Source organism: Pogona vitticeps, chromosome 3, assembly GCF_051106095.1.
Source record: "Pogona vitticeps strain Pit_001003342236 chromosome 3, PviZW2.1, whole genome shotgun sequence".
Classification (NCBI taxonomy): domain Eukaryota; kingdom Metazoa; phylum Chordata; class Lepidosauria; order Squamata; family Agamidae; genus Pogona; species Pogona vitticeps.
This window is the reverse complement of record NC_135785.1, coordinates 33,588,706-33,611,306: the sequence shown is the minus strand read 5'-3', so window position 1 is coordinate 33,611,306 and position 22,601 is coordinate 33,588,706. Positions and strand designations below refer to the sequence as shown.

Here is a 22,601-nt window from a genome sequence, read left to right as displayed (position 1 = left end):
TTGAATTCCAAAAGTTGCAATTATTGAGATTCTAGTAGTCATTATGACAAGGAAAATACATGAAATAGGCCAAAAAAAATGTCAGACGATCAATGCATATTTCTTTATTGCACAGGAAGAAAGCTGACATATCATGTATCAAATATATTGAAACTAATCCTCAAAGACAGAAGCTCACTCACAAAGCAAGTTCATTATCTTCTGATAAATCCATGATTTGAGTTACGTCATGGTCCCAGTCTCGTTTCATGGAAGAAGCTTTCTCCAAAAAGCAGTAATAAAATAACTCAGTTACTTGGGGAAGGAAGTGGTAAATTTAGCCTCCCCTCTCTCCACCCAAAGAATTGATAGCAGTGGTTTCTGAAGAGAGCTGCATGCGCACAAACCTGTTTGTTTGTTTACATTTTTTCATACTGCCCACCTAGTGGCATGCCACTACTCCAGGTAGTTTACAAGTGTGCAACATAAAACATAAGGCCCCAATCCTCTCACCCATCCACAGATGAATCTAAAATAAATTCAAAAACCATCCCCATTGGTGACAACAGTCACAAAACAGAATCAGGTGAACACAGATATGAAAAAAAAATATAAGGAAAGGAGAATTCCAATAAGCTTCTCTAAAAAGCTGAGTTTTTATTAGCTTTCTGATTGCTGGGAGGGAAAGGGCCTGGCGCACCTCCATTGGTAACACACTCTACAAGGTACTGGCCACCATTAGAAAAGCCCAGTTCCTGGTCACAGACTCCTGGGCCTCTTTCAGAGTACATTCACCCACAGCATCAAAGCTTGGAAGGATCAAAGCTTGGGAACACAATCAAAATCCTGACACTTAGATGAGAGAGAAACATTTTGACCCTATTCTAACTACTGCATGCAATATAGACATTTACTAATAACATAGTATTTGAATGAAAATCCTGTTGAGTACAAAAGAAGAAATGGAGAGGCCACAGCTAAATATGGACAAGGTCACACCTGCTCCACTGTACATCCAGTATATGCCCGGCACCCTATTTATTATCCACAATTCCATGGCAACTTCATCTTGGATGCATATACAGACTTAATAATATTTTGCCTTTTAAGTAAAAGATTACTCAACTGGCACATTTTGTTGGCCCACAACTCCCATAAGCCCCAACTGGCATTGCCAATGGTGAGAGATTATATGCTGTCCAAAAATTTTAAAATTACACAATAGTCACATACCTAAATCCTGTTGTTAGCCCCAACAGAAGAGATTCACTGAATCAACAGAAAGTTGGTGAGTCAACAAGTAAATACCATTGATTCCATGGCTCCAAATTAGTTAGAATCCACAATTAAACTTAAGCCACATATTTTATGCAGATAATGGACTGCAGTGTACGTGGGCCCTAGTGAAATCAACTGATCAAGTTAGACTTGTCTTAATTTAGTTCACACCAAAATCAAGGGGAGTTAAGTTCAACTAATGTAACCTGGATCCATTCCAATGGCTTTCTTTCATCTACTCTATGGAGGAGGGTTCAAAGCTTTTCACATTAACATTATTTTTACAGCATTAAAAAGCATGAATGCATCACTCTAAAATGGCATAAGCCATATGGAAAACAATTTGCATGTCCATTCTGAAAGTTTTGATTAAGCACAGATTGTTTCGGTGCTGAAATAATGTGCTGAAAGCAAAGTCTTGTCAGACTGCATATGCTAAAGAAGGAAAAGGATGTAATTTTAATCAACCCTTTTGTCAAAACTAACAATGTCTGACAGAAAATGGCAGGGACATACACACCTGGGATGCAGAGGCATTTGTAACTTGTTCCAACACTACGACAAATGCCATGAGCACAAGGATTCAGCGCACAGAAGTCAATCAGCTGGGCACAAGTAGGACCTGTATATCCCGGGCTACAACTGCAAGTAAAGGAAAGCCGATCTGCATAACAGGTTCCATTGTTCTGGCAAGGGAATGAAGCACAATGATCGACTTTTTCTTCACATGATGGTCCCAAGTATCCTAGCAAAAAAAGAGACAAAAGGATTCTATTGCATATATTCACCAGATCTGGCACACTCTTAACAAAATATATTTTTGTATTAAAACCATCTTAAGACACTACATATGTACAACATGATAGGAAAGGCTTTGAAGTAACTGGTTATAAACAATGAGTTACTTGTAATTAATTATTTCCTTACTAAGAATATGTAATTACGTCACATTGGGATTGCTATGTTAACTGCAACTTTTTTAGTTAATGCAATACTTATGGAGTGGTGGCCTCACTATAATGGTAGAAGGGAAACATTACATTATTCAAGTGCTTGCTCATGCAAGCTGCATATGCGAATAAGTGGCTGTCAAATAAAAAGTATATTAAAGATATTGAAAATAAATACAGTATGACCCCTTAGACTGAAGAGATTAGGAAAAACCACTGGGCCACTCAGGTATAATCTAAACCAAATCCCTTATGAATACACAGTGGAAGTAAAGAACAGATTTAAGGAACTAGATTTGGTGGACAGAGTGCCTGAAGAACTTTGGATAGAGGCTCGTAACATTGTCCAGGAGGCAGCAACGAAAACCATCCCAAAGAAAAGGAAATGCAAGAAAGCAGAGTGGCTGTCCAACGAGGCCTTAGGAATAGCAGAGAGGAGAAGGGAAGCAAAATGCAAGGGAGATAGGGAAAGTTACAGAAACTTGAATGCAGACTTCCAAAGAATAGCAAGGAGAGACAAGAGGGCCTTCTTAAATGAACAATGCAAAGAAATAGAGGAAGATAACAGAAAAGGAAAGACCAGAGATCTGTTCAGGAAAATTGGACATATTAGAGGAACATTTTGCGCAAAGATGAACATGATAAAAGACAAAAATGGGAAGGACCTAACAGAAGCAGAAGACGTCAAGACGAGGTGGCAAGAATACACAGAGGAATTATATCAGAAAGATTTGGATATCCCGGACAACCCAGACAATGTAGTTGCTGACCTTGAGCCAGACATCCTGGAGAGCGAAGTCAAGTGGGCCTTAGAAAGCCTGGCTAACAACAAGGCCAGTGGAGGTGATGGCATTCCAGTTGAACTATTTAAAATCTTGAAAGATGATGCTGTTAAGGTGCTACATTCAATATGCCAGCAAGTTCGGAAAACTCAACAGTGGCCAGAGGATTGGAAAAGATCAGTCTACATCCCAATCCCAAAGAAAGGCAGTGCCAAAGAATGCTCCAACTACCGTACAATTGCACTCATTTCGCATGCTAGCAAGGTTATGCTCAAAATCCTACAAGGTAGGCTTCAGCAGTATGTGGACCGAGAACTCCCAGAAGTACAAGCTGGATTCTGAAGAGGCAGAGGAACTCGAGACCAAATTGCTAACTTGCGCTGGATTATGGAGAAAGCCAGAGAGTTCCAGAAAAATATCTACTTCTGCTTCATTGACTATGCGAAAGCCTTTGACTGTGTGGACCACAGCAAACTATGGCAAGTTCTTAAAGAAATGGGAGTGCCTGACCACTTTATCTGTCTCCTGAGAAACCTATATGTGGGACAGGAAGCAACAGTTAGAACTGGTCATGGAACAACTGAGTGGTTCAAAATTGGGAAAGGAGTACGGCAAGGCTGTATATTGTCCCCCAGCTTATTTAACTTATATGCAGAATACATCATGCGGAAGGCTGGACTGGAAGAAACCCAAGCCGGAATTAAGATTGCCGGAAGAAATATCAACAACCTCCGATATGCAGATGATACCACTCTGATGGCAGAAAGTGAGGAGGAATTAAAGAACCTTGTAATGAGAGTGAAAGAGGAGAGTGCAAAAAACGGTCTGAAACTCAACATCAAAAAAACTAAGATCATGGCCACTGGTCCCATCACCTCCTGGGAAATAGAAGGGGAAGATATGGAGGCAGTGTCAAATTTTATCTTCCTGGGCTCCATGATCACTGCAGATGGAGACAGCAGCCCTGAAATTAAAAGGCGCCTTCTTCTTGGGAGGAAAGCGATGACAAATCTTGACAGCATCTTGAAAAGCAGAGACATCACCTTGCCAACAAAAGTCCGAATAGTCAAAGCTATGGTTTTTCCTGTCGTGATGTATGGAAGTGAGAGCTGGACCATAAAGAAAGCAGACCGCCGAAGAATTGATGCCTTTGAATTGTGGTGCTGGAGGAGGCTCTTGAGAATCCCCTGGACTGCAAGGAGAACAAACCTATCAGTTCTAAAGGAAATCAACCCTGAATGCTCACTTGAAGGACAGATCCTGAAGCTGAGGCTCCAGTACTTTGGCCATCTCATGAGAAGAAAAGAGTCCTTGGAAAAAACCTTGATGTTAGGAAGGTGTGATGGCAAGAGGAGAAGGGGACGACCGAGGATGAGATGGCTGGACAGTGTCTGCGAAGCAACCAACATGAACCTGACACAACTCCGGGAGGCAGTAGAAGACAGGAGGGCTTGGCGTGCTCTGGTCCATGGGGTCACGAAGAGTAGGACACGACTAAACGACTAAACACACAAACACATGACCCCTTTATCCATGGGAGCAGTATCCACTGATTCACTTATCTAAGGTCTGCAAATACTAAAAATATTCCACGTCAGCCTCAAAGGCAGCCCCACGTAGAGCGCATTACAGTGATCTAATCTTGAGATTACAAGCGCATGCACCAAGGTAGTGAGCGCCCCCGTGTCGAGATAGGGTCGCAGCCGGGCAATCTGCCAAAGATGGAAAAAGGCGGTGCGGACTACTGACGCCACCTGCATTTCCATGGTGAGCGTTGGGTCCAAATATATGCCCAGGCTGCGGACCCCACTCTTGGTGGCCAAGGTGCCCCCCCAAACGTGACAGAGTCACCCAAGCCACCTACTACGGGGGCACCCACCCTCAGAACATCCTTCTTATCTGGGTTCAGCCTCAGCCCGTTCTCCTGCATCCACTGCAGTCCGGCCCCCAGGCAGCACTGAAGGGAAAGGACAGCATCACCTGCAGTTGGTGAAAAAGAAATGTAGAGCTGGGTGTCATCGGCATATTGATGACATGAAGCCCCACATCCCCTAATGACCCCGCCCAGTGGCCTCATATAGATGTTAAACAGCATTGGGGAGATAATCGACCCCTGTGGAACCCCACAATTGAGACTCCACGGGGCCGAGATGCTCTCCCCAAGCTGTACTCTCTGGGGACAATCCTCCAAGAAGGAACGGAGCCAGGCAAGTGCCGAGCCACCAATTCCCAACTCGGAGAGTTTGGGATTAATAAATCCTGTGGCCTTGTTTATATCATGTTGTCTTCCTATATCTAAGATCTTTGCTTAATCTTTTTTGTTTGTTTGTTTGTTTGCCTGGATCATATTCATTGAGAATAGGTAATGATATGAAAATCCATAATACCCTAGCTTATGTTCCAACATTTTCCACCAGATGGGGACAAAGCAATCTTGCAATGTAAAATGGACCAGCCTTGAGGTATTATAATTCAATTTTAGTCAGTATGTTACAGCAGCTATCCATAGCCTGGCCTAAACAGTTACTAGCCCAGATTCTAGTCTAGTAGGCTAGAATCTGCACTTGTAGGAATCTGCAATTTTTGTAATGCTTTTTTGGTCATTTGCTACCGCATGTTTTATATGAGCATTTCTCTTACTATTTGCATGGATTATCAGACCCAAATATTTATAATATTATACTTGCTCGATATGTACCTCATTTAATTTCCAAATATACTTTTTAGGTCTTTCAGCAAATACCATTACCTTCATTTTATCATGGTTTACCTCTAATTGATTCTGTTGACAACATTCAGCAAGAGCCTGCAGCATTCTTTTTAATCCATTTGGGGTTCTTGAGAGAACTACTGCATCATCAACATATAGTAGAATGGAAATATTTTATCTGCCAACTTTGGAGGATAAAAGTCCACATTGTTTAGATTTATTACTAAATCATTTATATAGAAATTAAATAACAAGGATGCCAAGATGCAGCCCTGTTTAACCCCCTTTTTCAGTTTTAACTGGTGCTGAAAGATGTCCTTATGGATAAACTCTAATTCTTACTAATGTATTATTATGCAAGACTTGAATCAAGAATAATAAACGCTTGTCAATATTGATATTAGTTAATTTTTTCCATAATATGTTTCTTGAAATACGTAGAGCCAAAGGCAGCTCTATAATCAATAAAATCTGCATACAGAGACGCCAAATCTTTAGAGGAATATTTCATAATCAAGTGCTCCAGGATCATATTTTGGTTCGAAGTTGAATGGGCCTCTCTGAATCCAGCCTGTTCCTTAGCCATAAGGGACTCTTGGTCTATCCAATCCTTCAGTTTCCACTGAAGGTGTTTAGCATATAGTTTACTTATAAATAAACTTATAGGCCTGTAGTTAGAGGGTAGCTCTTTGTTACTTCTTTTGTATATAGGGATTATGATCGCAATCCCCCAATCTTTAGGAATTTTTCCAGTTTTGTCAATGGCTGTAAATAAAGCTGCAATTACCAGCACCCACTATTCAATATGTTTTAATTAATTCATATCATAATCATATCAGTGCCAGGTGCTTTACAATCTTCAGGGTTTGAATCAGGTGTTTCACTTCTGTGATGCTCACTGGTGGCCATTGCAGCAGCTCTCCTATCGCTGCACTACCTTCTTCTTCCATACCTTAGTATATTTAGTTTTGAAATAATTTCCCCATGTTTCTAGCAATACGTACAGTATATGTACCTTGTAGCCTTTAACAAGCTGATGCACCACCCAAAAGAGGGACTGGTAAATTATTTTTAGTACCTAGAAAACTCTATGACAATCGTTGTAAGGCTGACATGGCTCAACAGAATATAATTTGTTAAATACTCATGTGAACATGTGCTAAAGTAGGTCATAACTAGAGTAGGGCTATTTGAATCAATGAAGCTTAGAGAGGAGCTGAATTATCAGTAAACCCATTCTCGTGCAACTGACTACACTAAGCAATAGAATTTTAGTTATTGTTTGACCTTGCTGGAAACAGGCTGGATCATCTTCTCCATCACAGTGTTTGACTAACTAGTTCAATGACAGCTCTACAGATTAACTACTAGGTGGTATCGTGACAATCAGGTAGTCTTTCACTGATTATCCCATTGACAAGGAAGCACTCTCCTTTAAACAAATTTCATACACTGGTTGTCTACTATTCCTCTAATCCAGAGGATTATCAGCATCCTCTGATAATTAATCATAGCTGCTATTTAAGTAGTGCCTGAACCAAAATGTCTGGGCAATGTCCAACAGCCAAAGCCGCAACTAACCCCACTGATTCCTTGTGTTTTGCTGTGCTATTGGTTAGGCTTAGATCATGTGACACAGGCACATGCAAGATGAGGTTGTAAGAATGGGGAGGAACTCCTGTGTTTGAGTGTACAACTACCACAACAGTTCTATGCTGAGCCTGCCCATTTTCTTCTGCCTGTGGAGGCACAGCTGGAGGCAGTCTATAGGGTCACACAGAGTAGATATGCACCCTTCCAGCAGAAAATACCAAACAGATGGGTTTGTACACTTTCAGCAGCAAATTTTTGCAACTTCCAAATTTCCGTTTCCTAGAAGAATGCCTTGGTCAGCCCAACCTAGTTATAATTCCTATAGCACACAGTACATGTGAACAGAGAAACAGCACATCTGAAGTTGTTCTCTATCACAGCAGTCATGTGCAAAACCAGATGCCTGACTAAGACTGTCATGGAATCAAGCAATTCTGACTAATTGGAAATATTAAAAAGTGGGTAAATAGTTAACCAACATGATTTTGACCAAACCCCGGGAGGTAGTGGAAGACAGGAGGGCCTGGAGTGCTCTGGTCCATGGGGTCACGAAGAGTCAGACACAACGTAATGACTAAACAATAACAAATAGTTAAAATCATCTCATTGGACTTGGCAGATGACTGGTTCTCATATAGTTCTGTGCATTCTGTTAACAAGTAGTGTGCACGTGGCAAATAGTACAATGTTAGAAAAAAAATCCATAATCGAAACTAAAAAGCTGCAGAAACCATGAGCTAAATTCAACATTAATCTACTTAGAGTGAACTCAGTGAAATGAATGGGACCTTGGTAGACACAACCCATTCCCCATTTCAGTTAGTCTACTCCAAGTATGACTAACAATGGATTTAGCTCTCAGGCAAAAAACACAGTAGGGTTCATTTAAGGCATACAAAAATAATGGAATGAGTTTGAAGAGAATGTGTTCTTATGTACTCCAAAGGCTCAGAGCAAATGAAATCCAAGGAGGGTTTTATATTATAGCTGGCTCCAAGGGACCACTTACAATTTGCCCATAAGAAAACCCCAGCCCACCCACTTTTCAGAAGATTTTGTGTTGTTGATTGTGGTTAAAGCTGTTCTGTGATAGACAGAAATCCTCTTTTAAAACAAAGTCCACTGTTAAAGCTTCAGCTTTTTTAGCCTGGTGGTCAAATATAAAATCAAAGAAACTATGAATGAAACTTAAAATTAAATGGGTGCAATTATTTCACTTAACATATTCTATAGTTGCAACATGATTTAGGAATTTAGGAATTACCTAAATCTTAAAGCATGAGTTGTCAAATCTGAAGCAGATCTTTTTGGATTCTTCTTCAATCACTCTTTTTCCAATATTCTCAAAACTCTTTTCTATTTTTACTATTTGATACCAGAAAGATGCTTGTGCTCAAACATTTGCAAGAAAATTTGTTTGTGGATCAAGGCCAATTTTGTCTTTTTTTTTCCAGTTCTATTACCAATTCATAACCATTCTACATATGAACCCTGCAAACTTACTGGGCAGTACTATGTTGTGCAACTGTAGTTCCCCTCAGGATTAGAAAACATCAGATATACCGGGGGGCTTGGATATCATGGTTGATAAAGAGGTCACAGGAAAATTGAGGAGTGAGGCTCATGTCAGATTTCTCCAGACAGAATTAGGCCAACAGCATAGCTCATACCAACTAGATTCACACACCCCATTTCTGCTTAGACATTTACCTTTTTAAAAAATTGAAAGTATATATTTGGTTAGAATGGATTCTGACAGATTACTTTTAGGAAACTAGTTCAGAGTTGGTTCAGTAACAACGCTGAATTGTCTCAATGGGCACTGTTACTATTTATATACTCACAAGGGAGGAGGAGGCATAAAAACTATTCAAAATGCCAGATTTAAACTGCTGACATTGTGTCAATGTATAGGTTTCAGCATAATTTCTAAATGGGTCACCCATTATAGTAGTTTACTCCAAGGAGAGTTAAGTCAGTATATGGTATAAAAAAAGGGGGGGACATCCCTAAGAAAAGGTTCCATCCATAGCACAGTGCATGTATATAAGAAAGAAGGGAAAGGAAAGATAACAAGAGCAGACTGGTAACAGAAATGTCATTCGCCATGGGCTCCATTATGAATCAACAGTATGATGAGTAATATGAATGCTTTATCACTGAAAGCTTCCATAAATTTAGAAGCAATCAATTTCCACAACAGGCACTTTCAGGCACAAACAAGCTGCAGGAAGCATGCTTCCAGCAATCTCACAATGTTCCCATTTGACACATTTTAATATCTTTGGCATGCATTTAGGAAACTAAAATATACAAAACAACCCTTAGGCCCTGCTGTGCTGGACAGCTGTTGCAGAAGGACTAACACAGTCACAACTCTATGCACTTGGCAGCAACAGAGGCAACAGCACATTAGCTGTATAAACAAAAACCAAGATAGCAACACTAATGGGCACACCCGTAGCCTCTGTCATAACTCTGCCTCCCCTCTCAATCAAGAGGTCACTAATTTAACAATAACAATAGCCCTCAAACAGAACACCTATCTTCTTTAACATTGTAGAAATACTTATTGCTTACCCTCTGGACACTGGCAACTGAATCCACTGATGCTGGAAGAGCAGGTACCTCCATTTTGACATGGCTGTTGACTGCAATAGTCAATTTCTGACTGACACATTTCTCCAGTATATCCTTCGCCATGATGGAATTGTTTTAAAAAGGGGAAAGAAGACAAAGTGTTTCATTAGGTAGTTTTAAGTAATATTTAGCCTCCTGAAGTATTAGTAGTTATTTTCAGTAATAAACATTCAGAGGATCAGGGTTAATAACATCACATTCTGAAAAAAAGTAAATGTGCACCTAAGACAACACTTAGCAGTATTTCATAGGAATACTGACAGAACCAGTTGGTTTTCTGCTGACATAATGCTAAACTACAATTTGTTGCATAATTTATCATCGTGTCTTCATCTAATACATGGAGTAGGTTTAACTCTGGTAAGCAAAGATACTGACGTCAAATAACTGTTTACAATCCTAACTAATTTCCACAAACATACTTGGGACTAATCACAGTGCTTCAGGCATGGCAATAAACTGCACCAAACTGAAAACAGAATCTAAATCTTCTGATCTCCCCAAGCAGACACCAGACAAGGAAGGCTTAAACCTTTCAGAATAAACCACAGTTTAGCATTTCATCTAAAGCAGACCTCTGTACAATGTTAAGGGCTGTTACTTCCTTAAGAACTATGAATTTCAGATGGAGCAAATACAAAAAACAAAACAAAACAAAACAGGAAACAATTCATAGCGAGACCTCAACTGCATCATTCTGAAAAACATAAATCATGGTTAGTTTTCTGCCAGCAACACTGATGCCTTTTTTTTTTCACAGCTACAGCACAAAAACCTGACCTCCTTTTCTGTTATTGACTTGAAGCTACTCTGTATATTACCTATCTATTGAAGCAAAAACTGGACCATGAAAGTGATTCACTCATCTATTTATCCACTTTCGCCTAACACATAAAAAGGAGGTCTTAAGCTTCTTGGCTGTGACAAGATATGCAAATTGAAAACTAATGTGAAATTTATGAATCTCATCATGAAGAAAATCTATACCACAATTTACCTTTATTACAACATAAGTGGAAAAATCCACAACATCATATCAGTCCTGAATTGAATTCTCTTGATCTGGCAAAGCTACATTCAGTAGCATTACATACATTGGTCAAAATCCTGTTGTTCAGCATAAACTAGATAATAACTTTCAGTCTGTTCCTTCCTGGTAAACAAAGCATCCCTACTGCATTTCATGGACATTCATTTACATGTACCATGCCAGTACACACATACATTCCTGAAAACAGGGACAATTGATTTATTGGGAAAGAACAAATCAGGAGTTATGATTTGGTTTACACTGAGAGGATTTGGAAGATTTTCTTTTGGATTCAGATTTCTACTCGTGGTTCAGGGTGCTCCCATGTCTTGGTTCCCCTTTCCTCTTGCAGCACCCTCAAATCCATGAAAACCTGCTATAGAGAACCTTCAGAACAGCATAGAGGCTGCAGGATGAAAAGAAAATCAACAACAATTAGCTCATCTCCTGCCTTCACGTTGTTTTGATGAAATTCTTCTGGATCTAAGTTCCTGCATGAGTGGGCAAAAGGATTCCTTCCTTCATATGAAACTGTGGGTCCAATATTTTACACATACAGTACGGAGTTTGTTCTGAATTACTTTGCCAACAAGTGACACACTTGTTTTGTTTCTCTTCTGATATCAAATCACAAAAATGGAGTGCCGCATATCTACCCAGTGTGGTAAAGTGGACAGACAGACTTGGTCTCAGAAGACCTGGGTCTGAATCCCTGCTCAGGGCATGAAAACTCAATTGGGCAGTGGAGTGGCACTAGTAAAACCACTCCTTGGATATCTTGCTTACCTTGAAAACCCTATTAGGGTCACTATTAATTGGATGTGACTTGACAGCAAATAAAACGCACATATCTACTATGTGGATATGCATTAGATATCTATTTGACAAGCATCCGAATAAGAATTCTAAGGCAAATCAGAATATATTACAGGTTAAAATTTCATGCCAACAGTAGGTTGCAAAAGCTTCATACTCAACTTTTCTAATATGCCATCAAGTCACCTTCAACTTATGGCAACCCTATGAATCAGTGTCCTCCAAAATGCCCTATCATTAACAGTCCTGCTCAGTTTTTGCAAACTTAAGCTTGTGGGCTCCATTATGGAGTCTATCCACTTAATATTTGGTTATCCATTTTTTCCCCATTTTCAGCTTTTGCTGAGACTTTTCCAGAGACTTTTTTCTATGTTGATGTGCTCAAAGTATGACAATGTCTGTTCCATCATTTCTGCTTCCAGAGATCCAATCTGGAATCCATTTATTTGTCTCCCTGGCAGTCCAGGGTATCCACAAAGTTGTCCTCTAGCACTCTATTTTGAATTAATCAATTTTTTCCTGTCAGCATGTTTCACTATCCAGCTTTCACATCCAAACATAGTAACTGGAAATAAAATTGTGTTGATGATCTTGGCCTTCAACCAGTGACATGTCCCTGATGATTTTCTTTAATACCTTCATAGCTGTCCTCCCAAGTCACAGCATTCATATTTCTTCACTGCAGTATCCATTTAATTTTATTATTTTTATTTGTTCATTTGTTCGTTTCTTTATATGCCACCTTTCTCCCAATAAGGGGACTCAAGGCAGCTCACAATATGAAAAGGAATAAAATTAAAACACAATAAGTAAAAGTTTAAAAACAATTAAACTATATGCTAATTAAAATACAATTGAATGATTAAAAGAAAGTAAACATTAAAAACAATCTCAAGTCTAAGAAGGCATTCAGGGCTTCAAACATGATTGTTAAAAGATGGGCACAAATTAAAAAAAACGAATCACCAAATTCATTCAAGTATCACTAGTTTTTCTATTCATACTCATAAAACCGATTCCTCCAATAAATCATGCATCAATGAATTTTTGGCAATTTTTGATTTGTCAATTCATATGGCCCCCAAGGCACCTAGAGACACCAAAACTGCAGAGAAGCTTCCTCTGATTCTCCTCTACAATCCCTCCAAGTGTGGGTTTCCCCAAGCCAGCTGCTAAAAGGCACTTTCCTGGGATAACCCACTTTGTGGGTGAATAACTTGGATGTCTGAAACCCGATCTTCACCAAAGTTGGAGAGGCCATAGAGGATTGTCGGTAGAAGTGTCTCTGTGAATTTGTTGTGTCTAGGTAATTGGAAGGCCATTTTATAGGGTTTTAAAGTAAAAAAATAATTGACAAATTGATTCATTGATTTATCAGAAAAAATTATAAATTCATAATTTGTGATTGATGAAGAATTATGAATCAAAATGAATTACCATTTTTCTGATTTGTGCCAATCTCTACCTATGATTAAACTGAAGTATAATTTTTTTAACAATTTCAATTGCTTCATTGTTAAAAAATGAGAACTGCTAGTGATAACTTTTGGATATTAAAGTTATATAGTTCTGCGATCATGTTTTTTGTCTGCTCAATGTTCAACTGAAGTGCTACATTTCCCCCTTTTCAGGCGTTGTTTCAACTCACTGCCACTTTCTGCCATAATATGGTGTCATCTAAATATCTTAAACAACTGAAGTTTCATCCATCCGTTTTTCACTATGTCTACATCTTAATCTAGTCCAGCTTTCTGTATGTTGAATTCTGCACACAGATTGAACAGACAGGGAGATAAAATACATGCATGTTTGACACCTTTGTCTGTAGAAAATCATTCTGTTTCTCCATATTCTGTTCTAACAGCACGTTCTTGTCCAGAATATAGTTAACACATCAGGATAATAAAGCATTTAAGCACAGTCAGTTCTTTGAAAACAGTCAATAGCTTATCATGATCCATACAGTACAAGTTTTTGCTATGGTCTATAAAGCACAGAGTGATCATCTTCTGAAATACTTTGATATATGCCAGCAATAAACATATACTGCAACATGATCTCTAGTGTTCCTTCCTTTTCAGAATCCAACCTAAACACTGGGCACTTCTCATTCCATATAAAGTAAAAGTCAATATATTATACTTCCATTTACTTTAAGGAAAATTGGAAGCAAATGTTCTGTCAAGAGACAGATTTGAAGTGTATTTTCATTAAGTGTATTCTTTTGTTTCAATATTATTTATTGCAATCACAGGAATTTTTAAATGACCATGTTCATTCTGCCTAGTTTTAAGATAAGATATATACTGGCTACCATCCTGTTGCACAACTCAGCATGCATAAAGGCTGATTACATGATCAGCTGTGGAGTTTAATTTTTAATTTAAACTTTCCTACTCCTCTTGGGATGGGGCTGTTTTGAGGAGACCACAAACACTCCACAAAATGTTCTAGCTACAAACCTTTTCAGCCACTCTCCATTTTTCTACAAAATATTCAAAGGTGGCTGGGGTTCAAAACTCACAGAGGAAGTTGCTTTTATTATCTAAAAAAGACTCTTCCCAACCTGAAGCTTCCAGATGTTCTGGACTACCCATCCTCCACATCCATGCTAGCTGTTCTAGTATCTGGATCTAATGGGACTTGTGATTCCACACTTGGAATGCACTGGTTTGGAAAAAGCCGATTTGAAACCATCTTCAAAGCACAAGTCATTCAATCCAGTTTTGCTAAGTATAAGTTATTTCCAACAGGATTTTTGTACAGTGGAGTGAAGCAATTAATATCACAGTTTTGACAATTCACTGTCAGCTTCGTAAAAACATGGTATCTTCAGAACACATGGAACCATTTTTTTAATTCTTGCAGTTTAATATCACAGTAATGTATCCTCAGCACTCTCTGAAATAATCTACAGTCAACACATATTGCTTGTTTTAGCGAGAGCTTGGTAACCTTCCTTTTTTTGGGGGGGGACTATCACTCCCTGACTTCCCCAGCCAGCATGAGACATCTGACAATCCTAGTCCAAACACTAACTGTTCCATCCATCCATCCATCCATCCATCCATCCATCCATCCATCCATCCATCCATCCATCCATCCATCCATCCATCCATCCACCCATCCATCCACCCACCCATCCACCCACCCACCCATCCATCCATCCTTCATTCCTCTGTCCATTTGTCCGTCCATCCGTCCTTTTCTTTCTTTCTTTCTTTCTTTCTTTCTTTCTTTCTTTCTTTCTTTCTTTCTTTCTTTCTTTCTTTCTTTCTTTCTTTCTTTCCTTTCTTTCTTTCTTTCTTTCCAGCCCTAGTAGTGCAGTATTCTCTTCTTACTCTGTTTATTTAGACTGGAGAGAGAAGGAAAGAAGAAGACATACAGGAAGACAAAGGCAATAAAAAAAATAGGCATACACACACACAAACAATTAATTAACATTATTTCAAATAATTCAATATCTGTTGCTTCTTCTGGCCAGGGATTAAAATTATACAAACTATACAGTTCTGGGAATTGTAGTCTCTTCCCCACCCCCACCCCGCGACTCCAATACTTTTCAAAACTCTTGTTTTGGCCTTCAAAATCTTGAACAAAGAATGTCTGTGGAAAGGACAACCTGCTTACATATGCATCTTCTTTGCTACTTAGATCCTCCTTCCTCAAAGGCTCTGCTTATATTTGTCCTTCTTCTAAGGTCTTATGGGTGACAATATGAAACAGTTTCCACTCAGTTATAGCATCACTTCTCCAGAATTCTCCAAATCTCTATGTTCATCAAATACCTCTCTAATGACACACAAACAGCAACTAGAACTATTTTAATTGTTTTTTTTTCTAATATACAGTAACTGGATTTTAGCTTTGCATTGCAGCTGATTTATTTTTAAAGTACCTTTAATTTATTTCTGCAATAGAAATAATCTAGTTGTTTCCTTATTTTTTTTTTATTTTCCCCTTGTCGTTCCCTCAGTGAGGTAAAGGTGGCATATCTCTTGCTCCTCATTTTACCACAGCAACTCTGTGAGGTAAGTCAGGCTGAGTGTTCGACTAGTGTAAGAATTGTTGAGGCAAACCTGAAACCAGCTTAAAGTGACTGAGGAGTATTCCATCTCTCTACTCAAGTTTCACATAACATTATGATCCATCTATATTTGTTTCCATTAAATGAATAATTTTACTCACTCTGACCTTGACTGGACATATTATCCAAGTGACTATTCTTCAAGTTCATTTACAGACTAATTTATCTTCTCAAATATACTTTGAAGATAATAGAATTTAAAGCATTACTTAACACATATTTCTTGTTAAGAATATACTTGGATGAATTTGCATATTTATATTAAATATAACAGATGAAGATATGCATGGCTAAAGAGGTCATAGCTTCTTGGCAGCAGTGTTAAAGTGGAATGCTGTCTAAAAATATCAATATAACTATTGTCTCCTCAGGAAATACTGGAATGAAGTACAGAAACACCAAGCCTAAAGGACATGAAATATTTAGTGTAGACATACAAGACAGCTCAGCACTTCCATAATTTCATCACACTAAATTCCCTTGACTCTTTATATTCAACCAATGGATGAGTCTTCTCTGTTAGTTTCCTATCGGGCAGAGAAAGGGGAAATGAGGACATTCCAGATGTTGGACTATCAACAATATCTAAAACATGCACCAGTTCCCTAACACTGCTATAAAGAACAACAATTCCGGAATGTCATTCCTGATATCCTGGCTGCAGTAACAGACAAAGGGGGTGGGTTGGGTTGGGAAGAGAGATCAGACAGAGAGATGAACCAATTGATCAACCCCCAGTCAGGCTGGCCATGTGCAGCGGAGACAGCCTGAGAGCAGCCATGCATCAAACACATTCTCTCTACAAAGTCCTAGATGACTACATCACCCTTGCCAGCTGATTTCCACCAGCTCCCATTTTACTATGGAGGTTTCTATACGTCACAGAGCCCTATGCCTAGCAAAAGAAGGAGAGTTCTGGGTTTTATCTCCTTTTCCAATAAATTCATTTCTCTTCCCTAACTATATGAAATAGTTAGATAGCACTCAACCTAGCTCCTCTAAGCACAATGATTTCTTAAGATCATATGGAAGTGGAGTATCTCAGCAGCATCTCCACTCCGGATGGAATATGCACAGGTTCCTGCAAATCAATATGTACTGGGGTGACTGTTATACACATTCAACTTTGTTCCATCAGTCTTCTCTTTTTACTCAGGTTCAAAAGATGCAGGATTCTCTTCTGCAAAGCAAAATTCAGTGCAGAAAGGTAAGAACAACACAAAACATACCAGGAAGGCAAGTGCAGGTGAAATTGTGTCCATCATGTTTTTCTGCAACATCCCTGCAGGTTCCGTTGTTCTGGCATGGGTTGTTTTGACAAGCATTGAATTCTTCACAGAAACCACCCAAATACTGATCTTCACAGTCACAGAAAAAAGTTGTCTGCAACAAAAACACTTTACATTACTATGGAACTTAAAAGCTTCTTCCTAGGCTATGATCTTGATCAAGAAAAGAAATACAGTATTTCTGATGTTAGAAAGAAAGTATGGCTGTGGTAAATAACCAATTAAGAAAGGTAAAAAGAACTTTTGGGGAAGAAAGCTCCTTAAAATAGAGATATGCATGTAGGAATATCAGCTACTGCCAATTTAGCATTTTTTTCAGTATAACATTCTTCAAACCATAAATGAATCATACTTTTTAAAAAACCCTTTGTCTTCTTTTTACAATCACAGGTATAAAACAGAATTCAAACCAAATCCTTAACATATTCCTTGGAAATAACAAGATTAAAAGAAAATTAGCCACCTAATTAAATGACCGCAATTTGACTTTCATGCAGCTCAATCCTATGAGAATTTTTAAAGATACAAGCTGAGACACTTACCTGGTGGTTACTCCTAAGTAACCCAAATGTTTTGCTGCCTACGGCAAAGGGGCAAATACCACCACATCCCAAAGCCAGCAAATCTTGCTACCTGAGCTACATAATTCTGAAAGCATCTCTCTTCCTGCTTGGCAAGCAGGTGCTGGAATGACACACTGCTTTTTCAAAAATAAAATCATAGTTCTAAAACTGAAACAGGAAATTCACACATTTTCCTGGGGAAGAGCTGCATGAGCTCTCTCATCTGTGCATGCCTTCTTTTTTCTTTACAAGCTGCAATAAAGAAAAAAGGAAAAGAGAAGCATGTATTTGCTCTGGGATACACATCATAATATCTGAAGCTGATGTGGCAGAAATGCAAAGCTATTACAGTAACAATAAATTGTAAGAATTTTACATACCCTAGAAAGTGTTTCTTTTCTGACCATTGACCTATTTTTAATGCTGGTTATTGATTTAAACTATTGTTTCCCCAGTACCATGGCAATGATTTTTACAACCATTGGCAATATTTGGGAAAAAGCTTGGTGGGGAGAGACTCTTATTCAGCAGCTAATTTTGTTGTTCTAGGGACCACATTGCTTTTTAATGTAGCTATTACCCTAATCTTCATCATACATTTGAATTGATCAAACATTTACATAAAGCAAAAATCTAAATATGTGGTACTTGCTAGTTGTACTTGCTATGCCCATCATTTACATTGCAAGATTTCACAATGAGAATTATATATATATCTTACCCAGCTATGACTTGCTTTTTAACTTTGTTCCCACTTCTTCGTTCTGTTTATGAAACTGCTGCCTTAATATGCCAAATGTAATTCAAATACCAAGTCAATTTCCCTATCCAAAGGAAGAAATAACTCCTCTGCCACTGTGTATAGATATTTCATAGAAACATGCAAATCCTTTCAGATAGCAGTCATTTGCTAACATGCAAATCAACCAGCTATTTATCCATCTGTCTTCTAATGTTTTCTTTAAAAAGCATGCAATGGATACAGTTGCTCAATGTATTAAATGGAGAGTTTTAACGAACAATGGGTATTAATGATACATGTATATGCCAAGTAAAGTTTAAAAATAATACACAATGAACCGTAGAAGAAGTTAATCACAACTCAATACCATTAAATCTGTCCTGGTTTTTTTTATCCTTCCTCACCCCCAAATTTCACATCTAAACCTGAAAAAAAAAGTTCTGAAGGATTCAAATGTTCATCTTGCTTGTAACTTTTTAACGATCCAATGCAGGTACAATTCAATCCAGAATTTTGTTCCAATCACACTGACTCACTGATTTTGAGGAAACTGGGGTATAACAGATTTCCCTACAACCAATTATACATACTGGATTACACTACAGTTTTCAAATTAGGACACAATCTGGAAAGTCCTCCCAAGCAAATCATCCTAAAGTGAACAAGGATTATGTAAAAAGCCACAATAAGTAACAGCAATTTACACGCATCCTATGCAGACACCAATACTATTTGGACACATTATTTAAGAAAATTAATAAAGACACATGGAAATCACATCCCAGGTGTCGTACATTAAAGTCCTGATAAACCTTAGAAAAATTATCATATGGTAGCTCTACAAATGGGACTGCATTTCTTGAGAATCAGAGTTCTTTATCACAAGAAAAACCTACACGGATGCAAAAGACTCTCATCCGCGAAGGTTGTCCATTCACATGGGGTGGGCACTGTGGACAGAGATGGATGGACAACACAGAGATAGCATATTTGCTTTTACCTTTCACCTTTAGATCCTACTCAGAAATAGAATGCCAGAATATGGCTGGTGATATATATGTAACACATCATTACTTTTTTTTCCAGAGGGGAATAAGAGAAAAGGACAGCAGAAAATGACATATTTAAATATTAATGCTTTCATTAATTAAAATTAATACTTTCATTAATGACTCCAACTCTTAAATAGCAAACTCTGTGGAAATGAAGGCAATGAATGGCTTTCATTATCTGGTTTCATTTAAATATGAAATATATATATATGTTCTTAAATTTTAGTTTTTTAGGCTTTTTTATTCTTAAAAAGCATTCTGTCATTACATGGATCTACAGATAAACTAACCACTCACGCTCTTCTTCAGCCATGACTTATTGACCTACCTTAGCCTTATGGTAGCCAGCTCAATTTGCTGCATGTAGAGTACCTTTGCAGGCTCTAATACCATGCTCTCTCAATGCGTTCATCCCACCTTTTCCAACAGGAAAGTGGAGGAGACTGTAAAGCCATCTCAGCTGCTAAACCACTCCTTCAAAGCACCTAGAGCCCATGGAATGGCATTTTCTGAAGAAACAGATGCTTCATCAGTGCTTCACTAGTGAAGAAGAGAAAGCAGTTCTGGGTGGTATATGACAAAGGTGCTCCTGGTTAGTCGAAAGGCAGATCAAGGAATAGGGATGCAGGCTCTACTGAAAGGGATTACACTCCCATTAAAAAAAAAACAGGTGCACAGTTCAGGGGTGCTCCTGGATTCATCCCTGAATCCGAATGCTCAAGCTGGGTGGTGCCAGATGTACATTTGCACAATTAAAGTTAGTACACCAGCTACATCCATTCCCTGAGAGATCTGATCTGGCCACTGTGATTAATGCCCTCGGTTGCTTCCTGGCTGGATTACTGTAATGTGCTCTATGAGGGGCTGCCTTTGGAAAGTGTCAGGAAACTTCATTGGGTCCAAAATGCAAGAGCCAGATTGCTGACTGGGGCCAGGAATCACATAATCCCCCAGTTACAGCAGCTCCACTGGCTGCTGATCAGTTACCGGGCACAATTTAAGGTGCTGGTTTTAACTTATAAAGCCCTAAATATCCTGGATCAAAGCTATCTCAAAGACCGTATCTCCCATCATGAGCCAGCTCAGGTGTTCAGATCATCAGGAGAGGGATTTCTCTTGATCCTGCCATCTTCACAGGTGCATCTGATTGGGACACAGGAGAGAGCCTTCTCTGTTGCTGTACCCAGATTTTGGAGCTCATTCCCGCAGGAGGCCAGACTGGACCCATATTTGCTATCCTTCCACAAGCAGCCAAAGACCTTTCTCTTCAGGCAAACCTTGCTTCAGTAACCAGCTACCTGTGTGTGATGTTTAGATAGACTGTTGTGCATTGCTGCTTTCACTGGATTCTTAGTACTATGATAGTACTTAGTACTAAATATTTCAGTATATCCTTTCAGGTGATGACACTGAAGAAATGACACTTGGCTACAATGTAAAGCAGTGAGTATACAGCTTGTATAACAGTGTAAATGTGCTGACCCCTCAAAATAACGCAACACACAGCCATTAATGTCTAAACTTCTGGCAACAAAAGTGAGTAAACCCCTAAGTGACAACATCCAAATTGGGCCCAAGTATCTGTTTTCCTTCCCTGGTGTCATGAGAGTGTCACAAGTCTCAGGTGTGAAGGGGGAACAGATTTTATCGCTCTCACACTCACAGACTGGTCACTGGAAGTTCCACATGGCACCTCATGGTAATGAACTATCTAAGGATCTGAAAAAATGAATTGTTGCTCTACATAAAGATGCCCTGGGCTATAAGAAGATTGCCAGAACCCTGAAACTGAGCTGCAGCACAGTGGCCAAGACCATATAGCAGGTTTAACAGGATGTCATGAGTGCAGCCGAAGATCTGGAACATGAGGGGTCAACTGTGGCTGAGGAGAATGCTGAACAATTAGAAATACAAACACCTGAATTGCCTCCAGATTCTCCTCCCCCAATAGACAGGCTGAGGGCCAGGCTTCAGGGAAGACTTATGACAAAAAGGTCAGAGGATCGCTTGAAGGTTGCCCGCAGAAACATCCAATCAACTAGCCCTGAGTTCTGACAGGATGAAAAGGCTTCCAGCAGTTCAAGGGGCCGTTTTACTATATAAACAGCTCTCAGATGGCTGAAAATCAGTGGAAGCAACAAATCAAACCTCTGGCTTGCATTCACGCTCCTGACAAACTTGAACCTTGTTCTCTGGACCCTTGGCTTTGGACTCTGACCCTGGACCACATTGTGCATTTTGTCTTTGAACTCGGACCCTGGACTATGTTGTGCGTTTTGGCTTTGGATTCTGACCTTGGACTACATTGTGTGAGTTGGCTTTGGTATATGGATACCGGCTCTGCATCCCTGAATTCCTGACATAGGACTGGCTTATCAGACTCTGCTGTTGTAATCCCCGGGAACGTGACACAGGACAGATTCCACACAGAACAGGGTTTGCCATGGTCGACCAAAGAAGCTGAGTGCCCGTGCTCAGTGTCATATCCAGAGGTTGGCTTTGGGAAACAGACGTATGACTGCTGCCAGCATTGCTGCAGAGATTGAAGGGGTGGGGGGTCAGCCCGTCAGTGCTCAGACCATATGCTGCACACTGCATCAAATTGGTCTCCTGGGCTGTTGTCCCAGAAGGAAGCCTCTTCTAAAGATTATGCACAAGAAAGCCCACATGTGGTTTGCTGCAGACAAGCAGACTAAGGACATGGATTTCTGGAACCATGTCCTGTGGTCCGATGAAACCAAGATAAATGTATTTGGTTCAGATGGTACCAAGTGTGTGTGGCAGCAACCAGGTGAAGAGTACAAAGGCAAACATGTCATGCCTATAGTCAAGCATGGTGGTGGGAGTGTCATGGTCTAGGGCTGCATGAGTGCTACCGGCATTGGGGAGCTACAGTTCATCGAAGGAACCATGAATAGCAACATGTACTGTGACATACTGAAGCAGAGTATGATTCCCTCCCTTCGGAGACTGGGCCGCAGGGCAGTATTCCAACATAATAACCCCAAACGCACCTCCAAAACGACCACTGCCTTGCTAAAGAAGCTGAGGGTAAAGGTGATGGACTGGCCAAGCACGTCTCCAGACCTA

General features: G+C 39.4%; 1 protein-coding gene across 1 annotated transcript in view; it reads right to left on the bottom strand.

Moving 5' to 3' along the window:
• The window catches only part of DNER (delta/notch like EGF repeat containing), a 165,883-nt gene that overhangs the window by 34,776 nt on the left and 108,506 nt on the right, over positions 1-22,601 (bottom strand). Inside the window, exons 6-8 of the mRNA XM_072996015.2 lie at positions 17,095-17,248; positions 9,873-9,986; positions 1,778-2,002 (exon numbers count right to left, since the gene is read on the bottom strand). Coding sequence (XP_072852116.2) covers positions 1,778-2,002; positions 9,873-9,986; positions 17,095-17,248 — 493 coding nt within the window. The remainder of the gene's footprint in view (positions 1-1,777; positions 2,003-9,872; positions 9,987-17,094; positions 17,249-22,601) is intronic.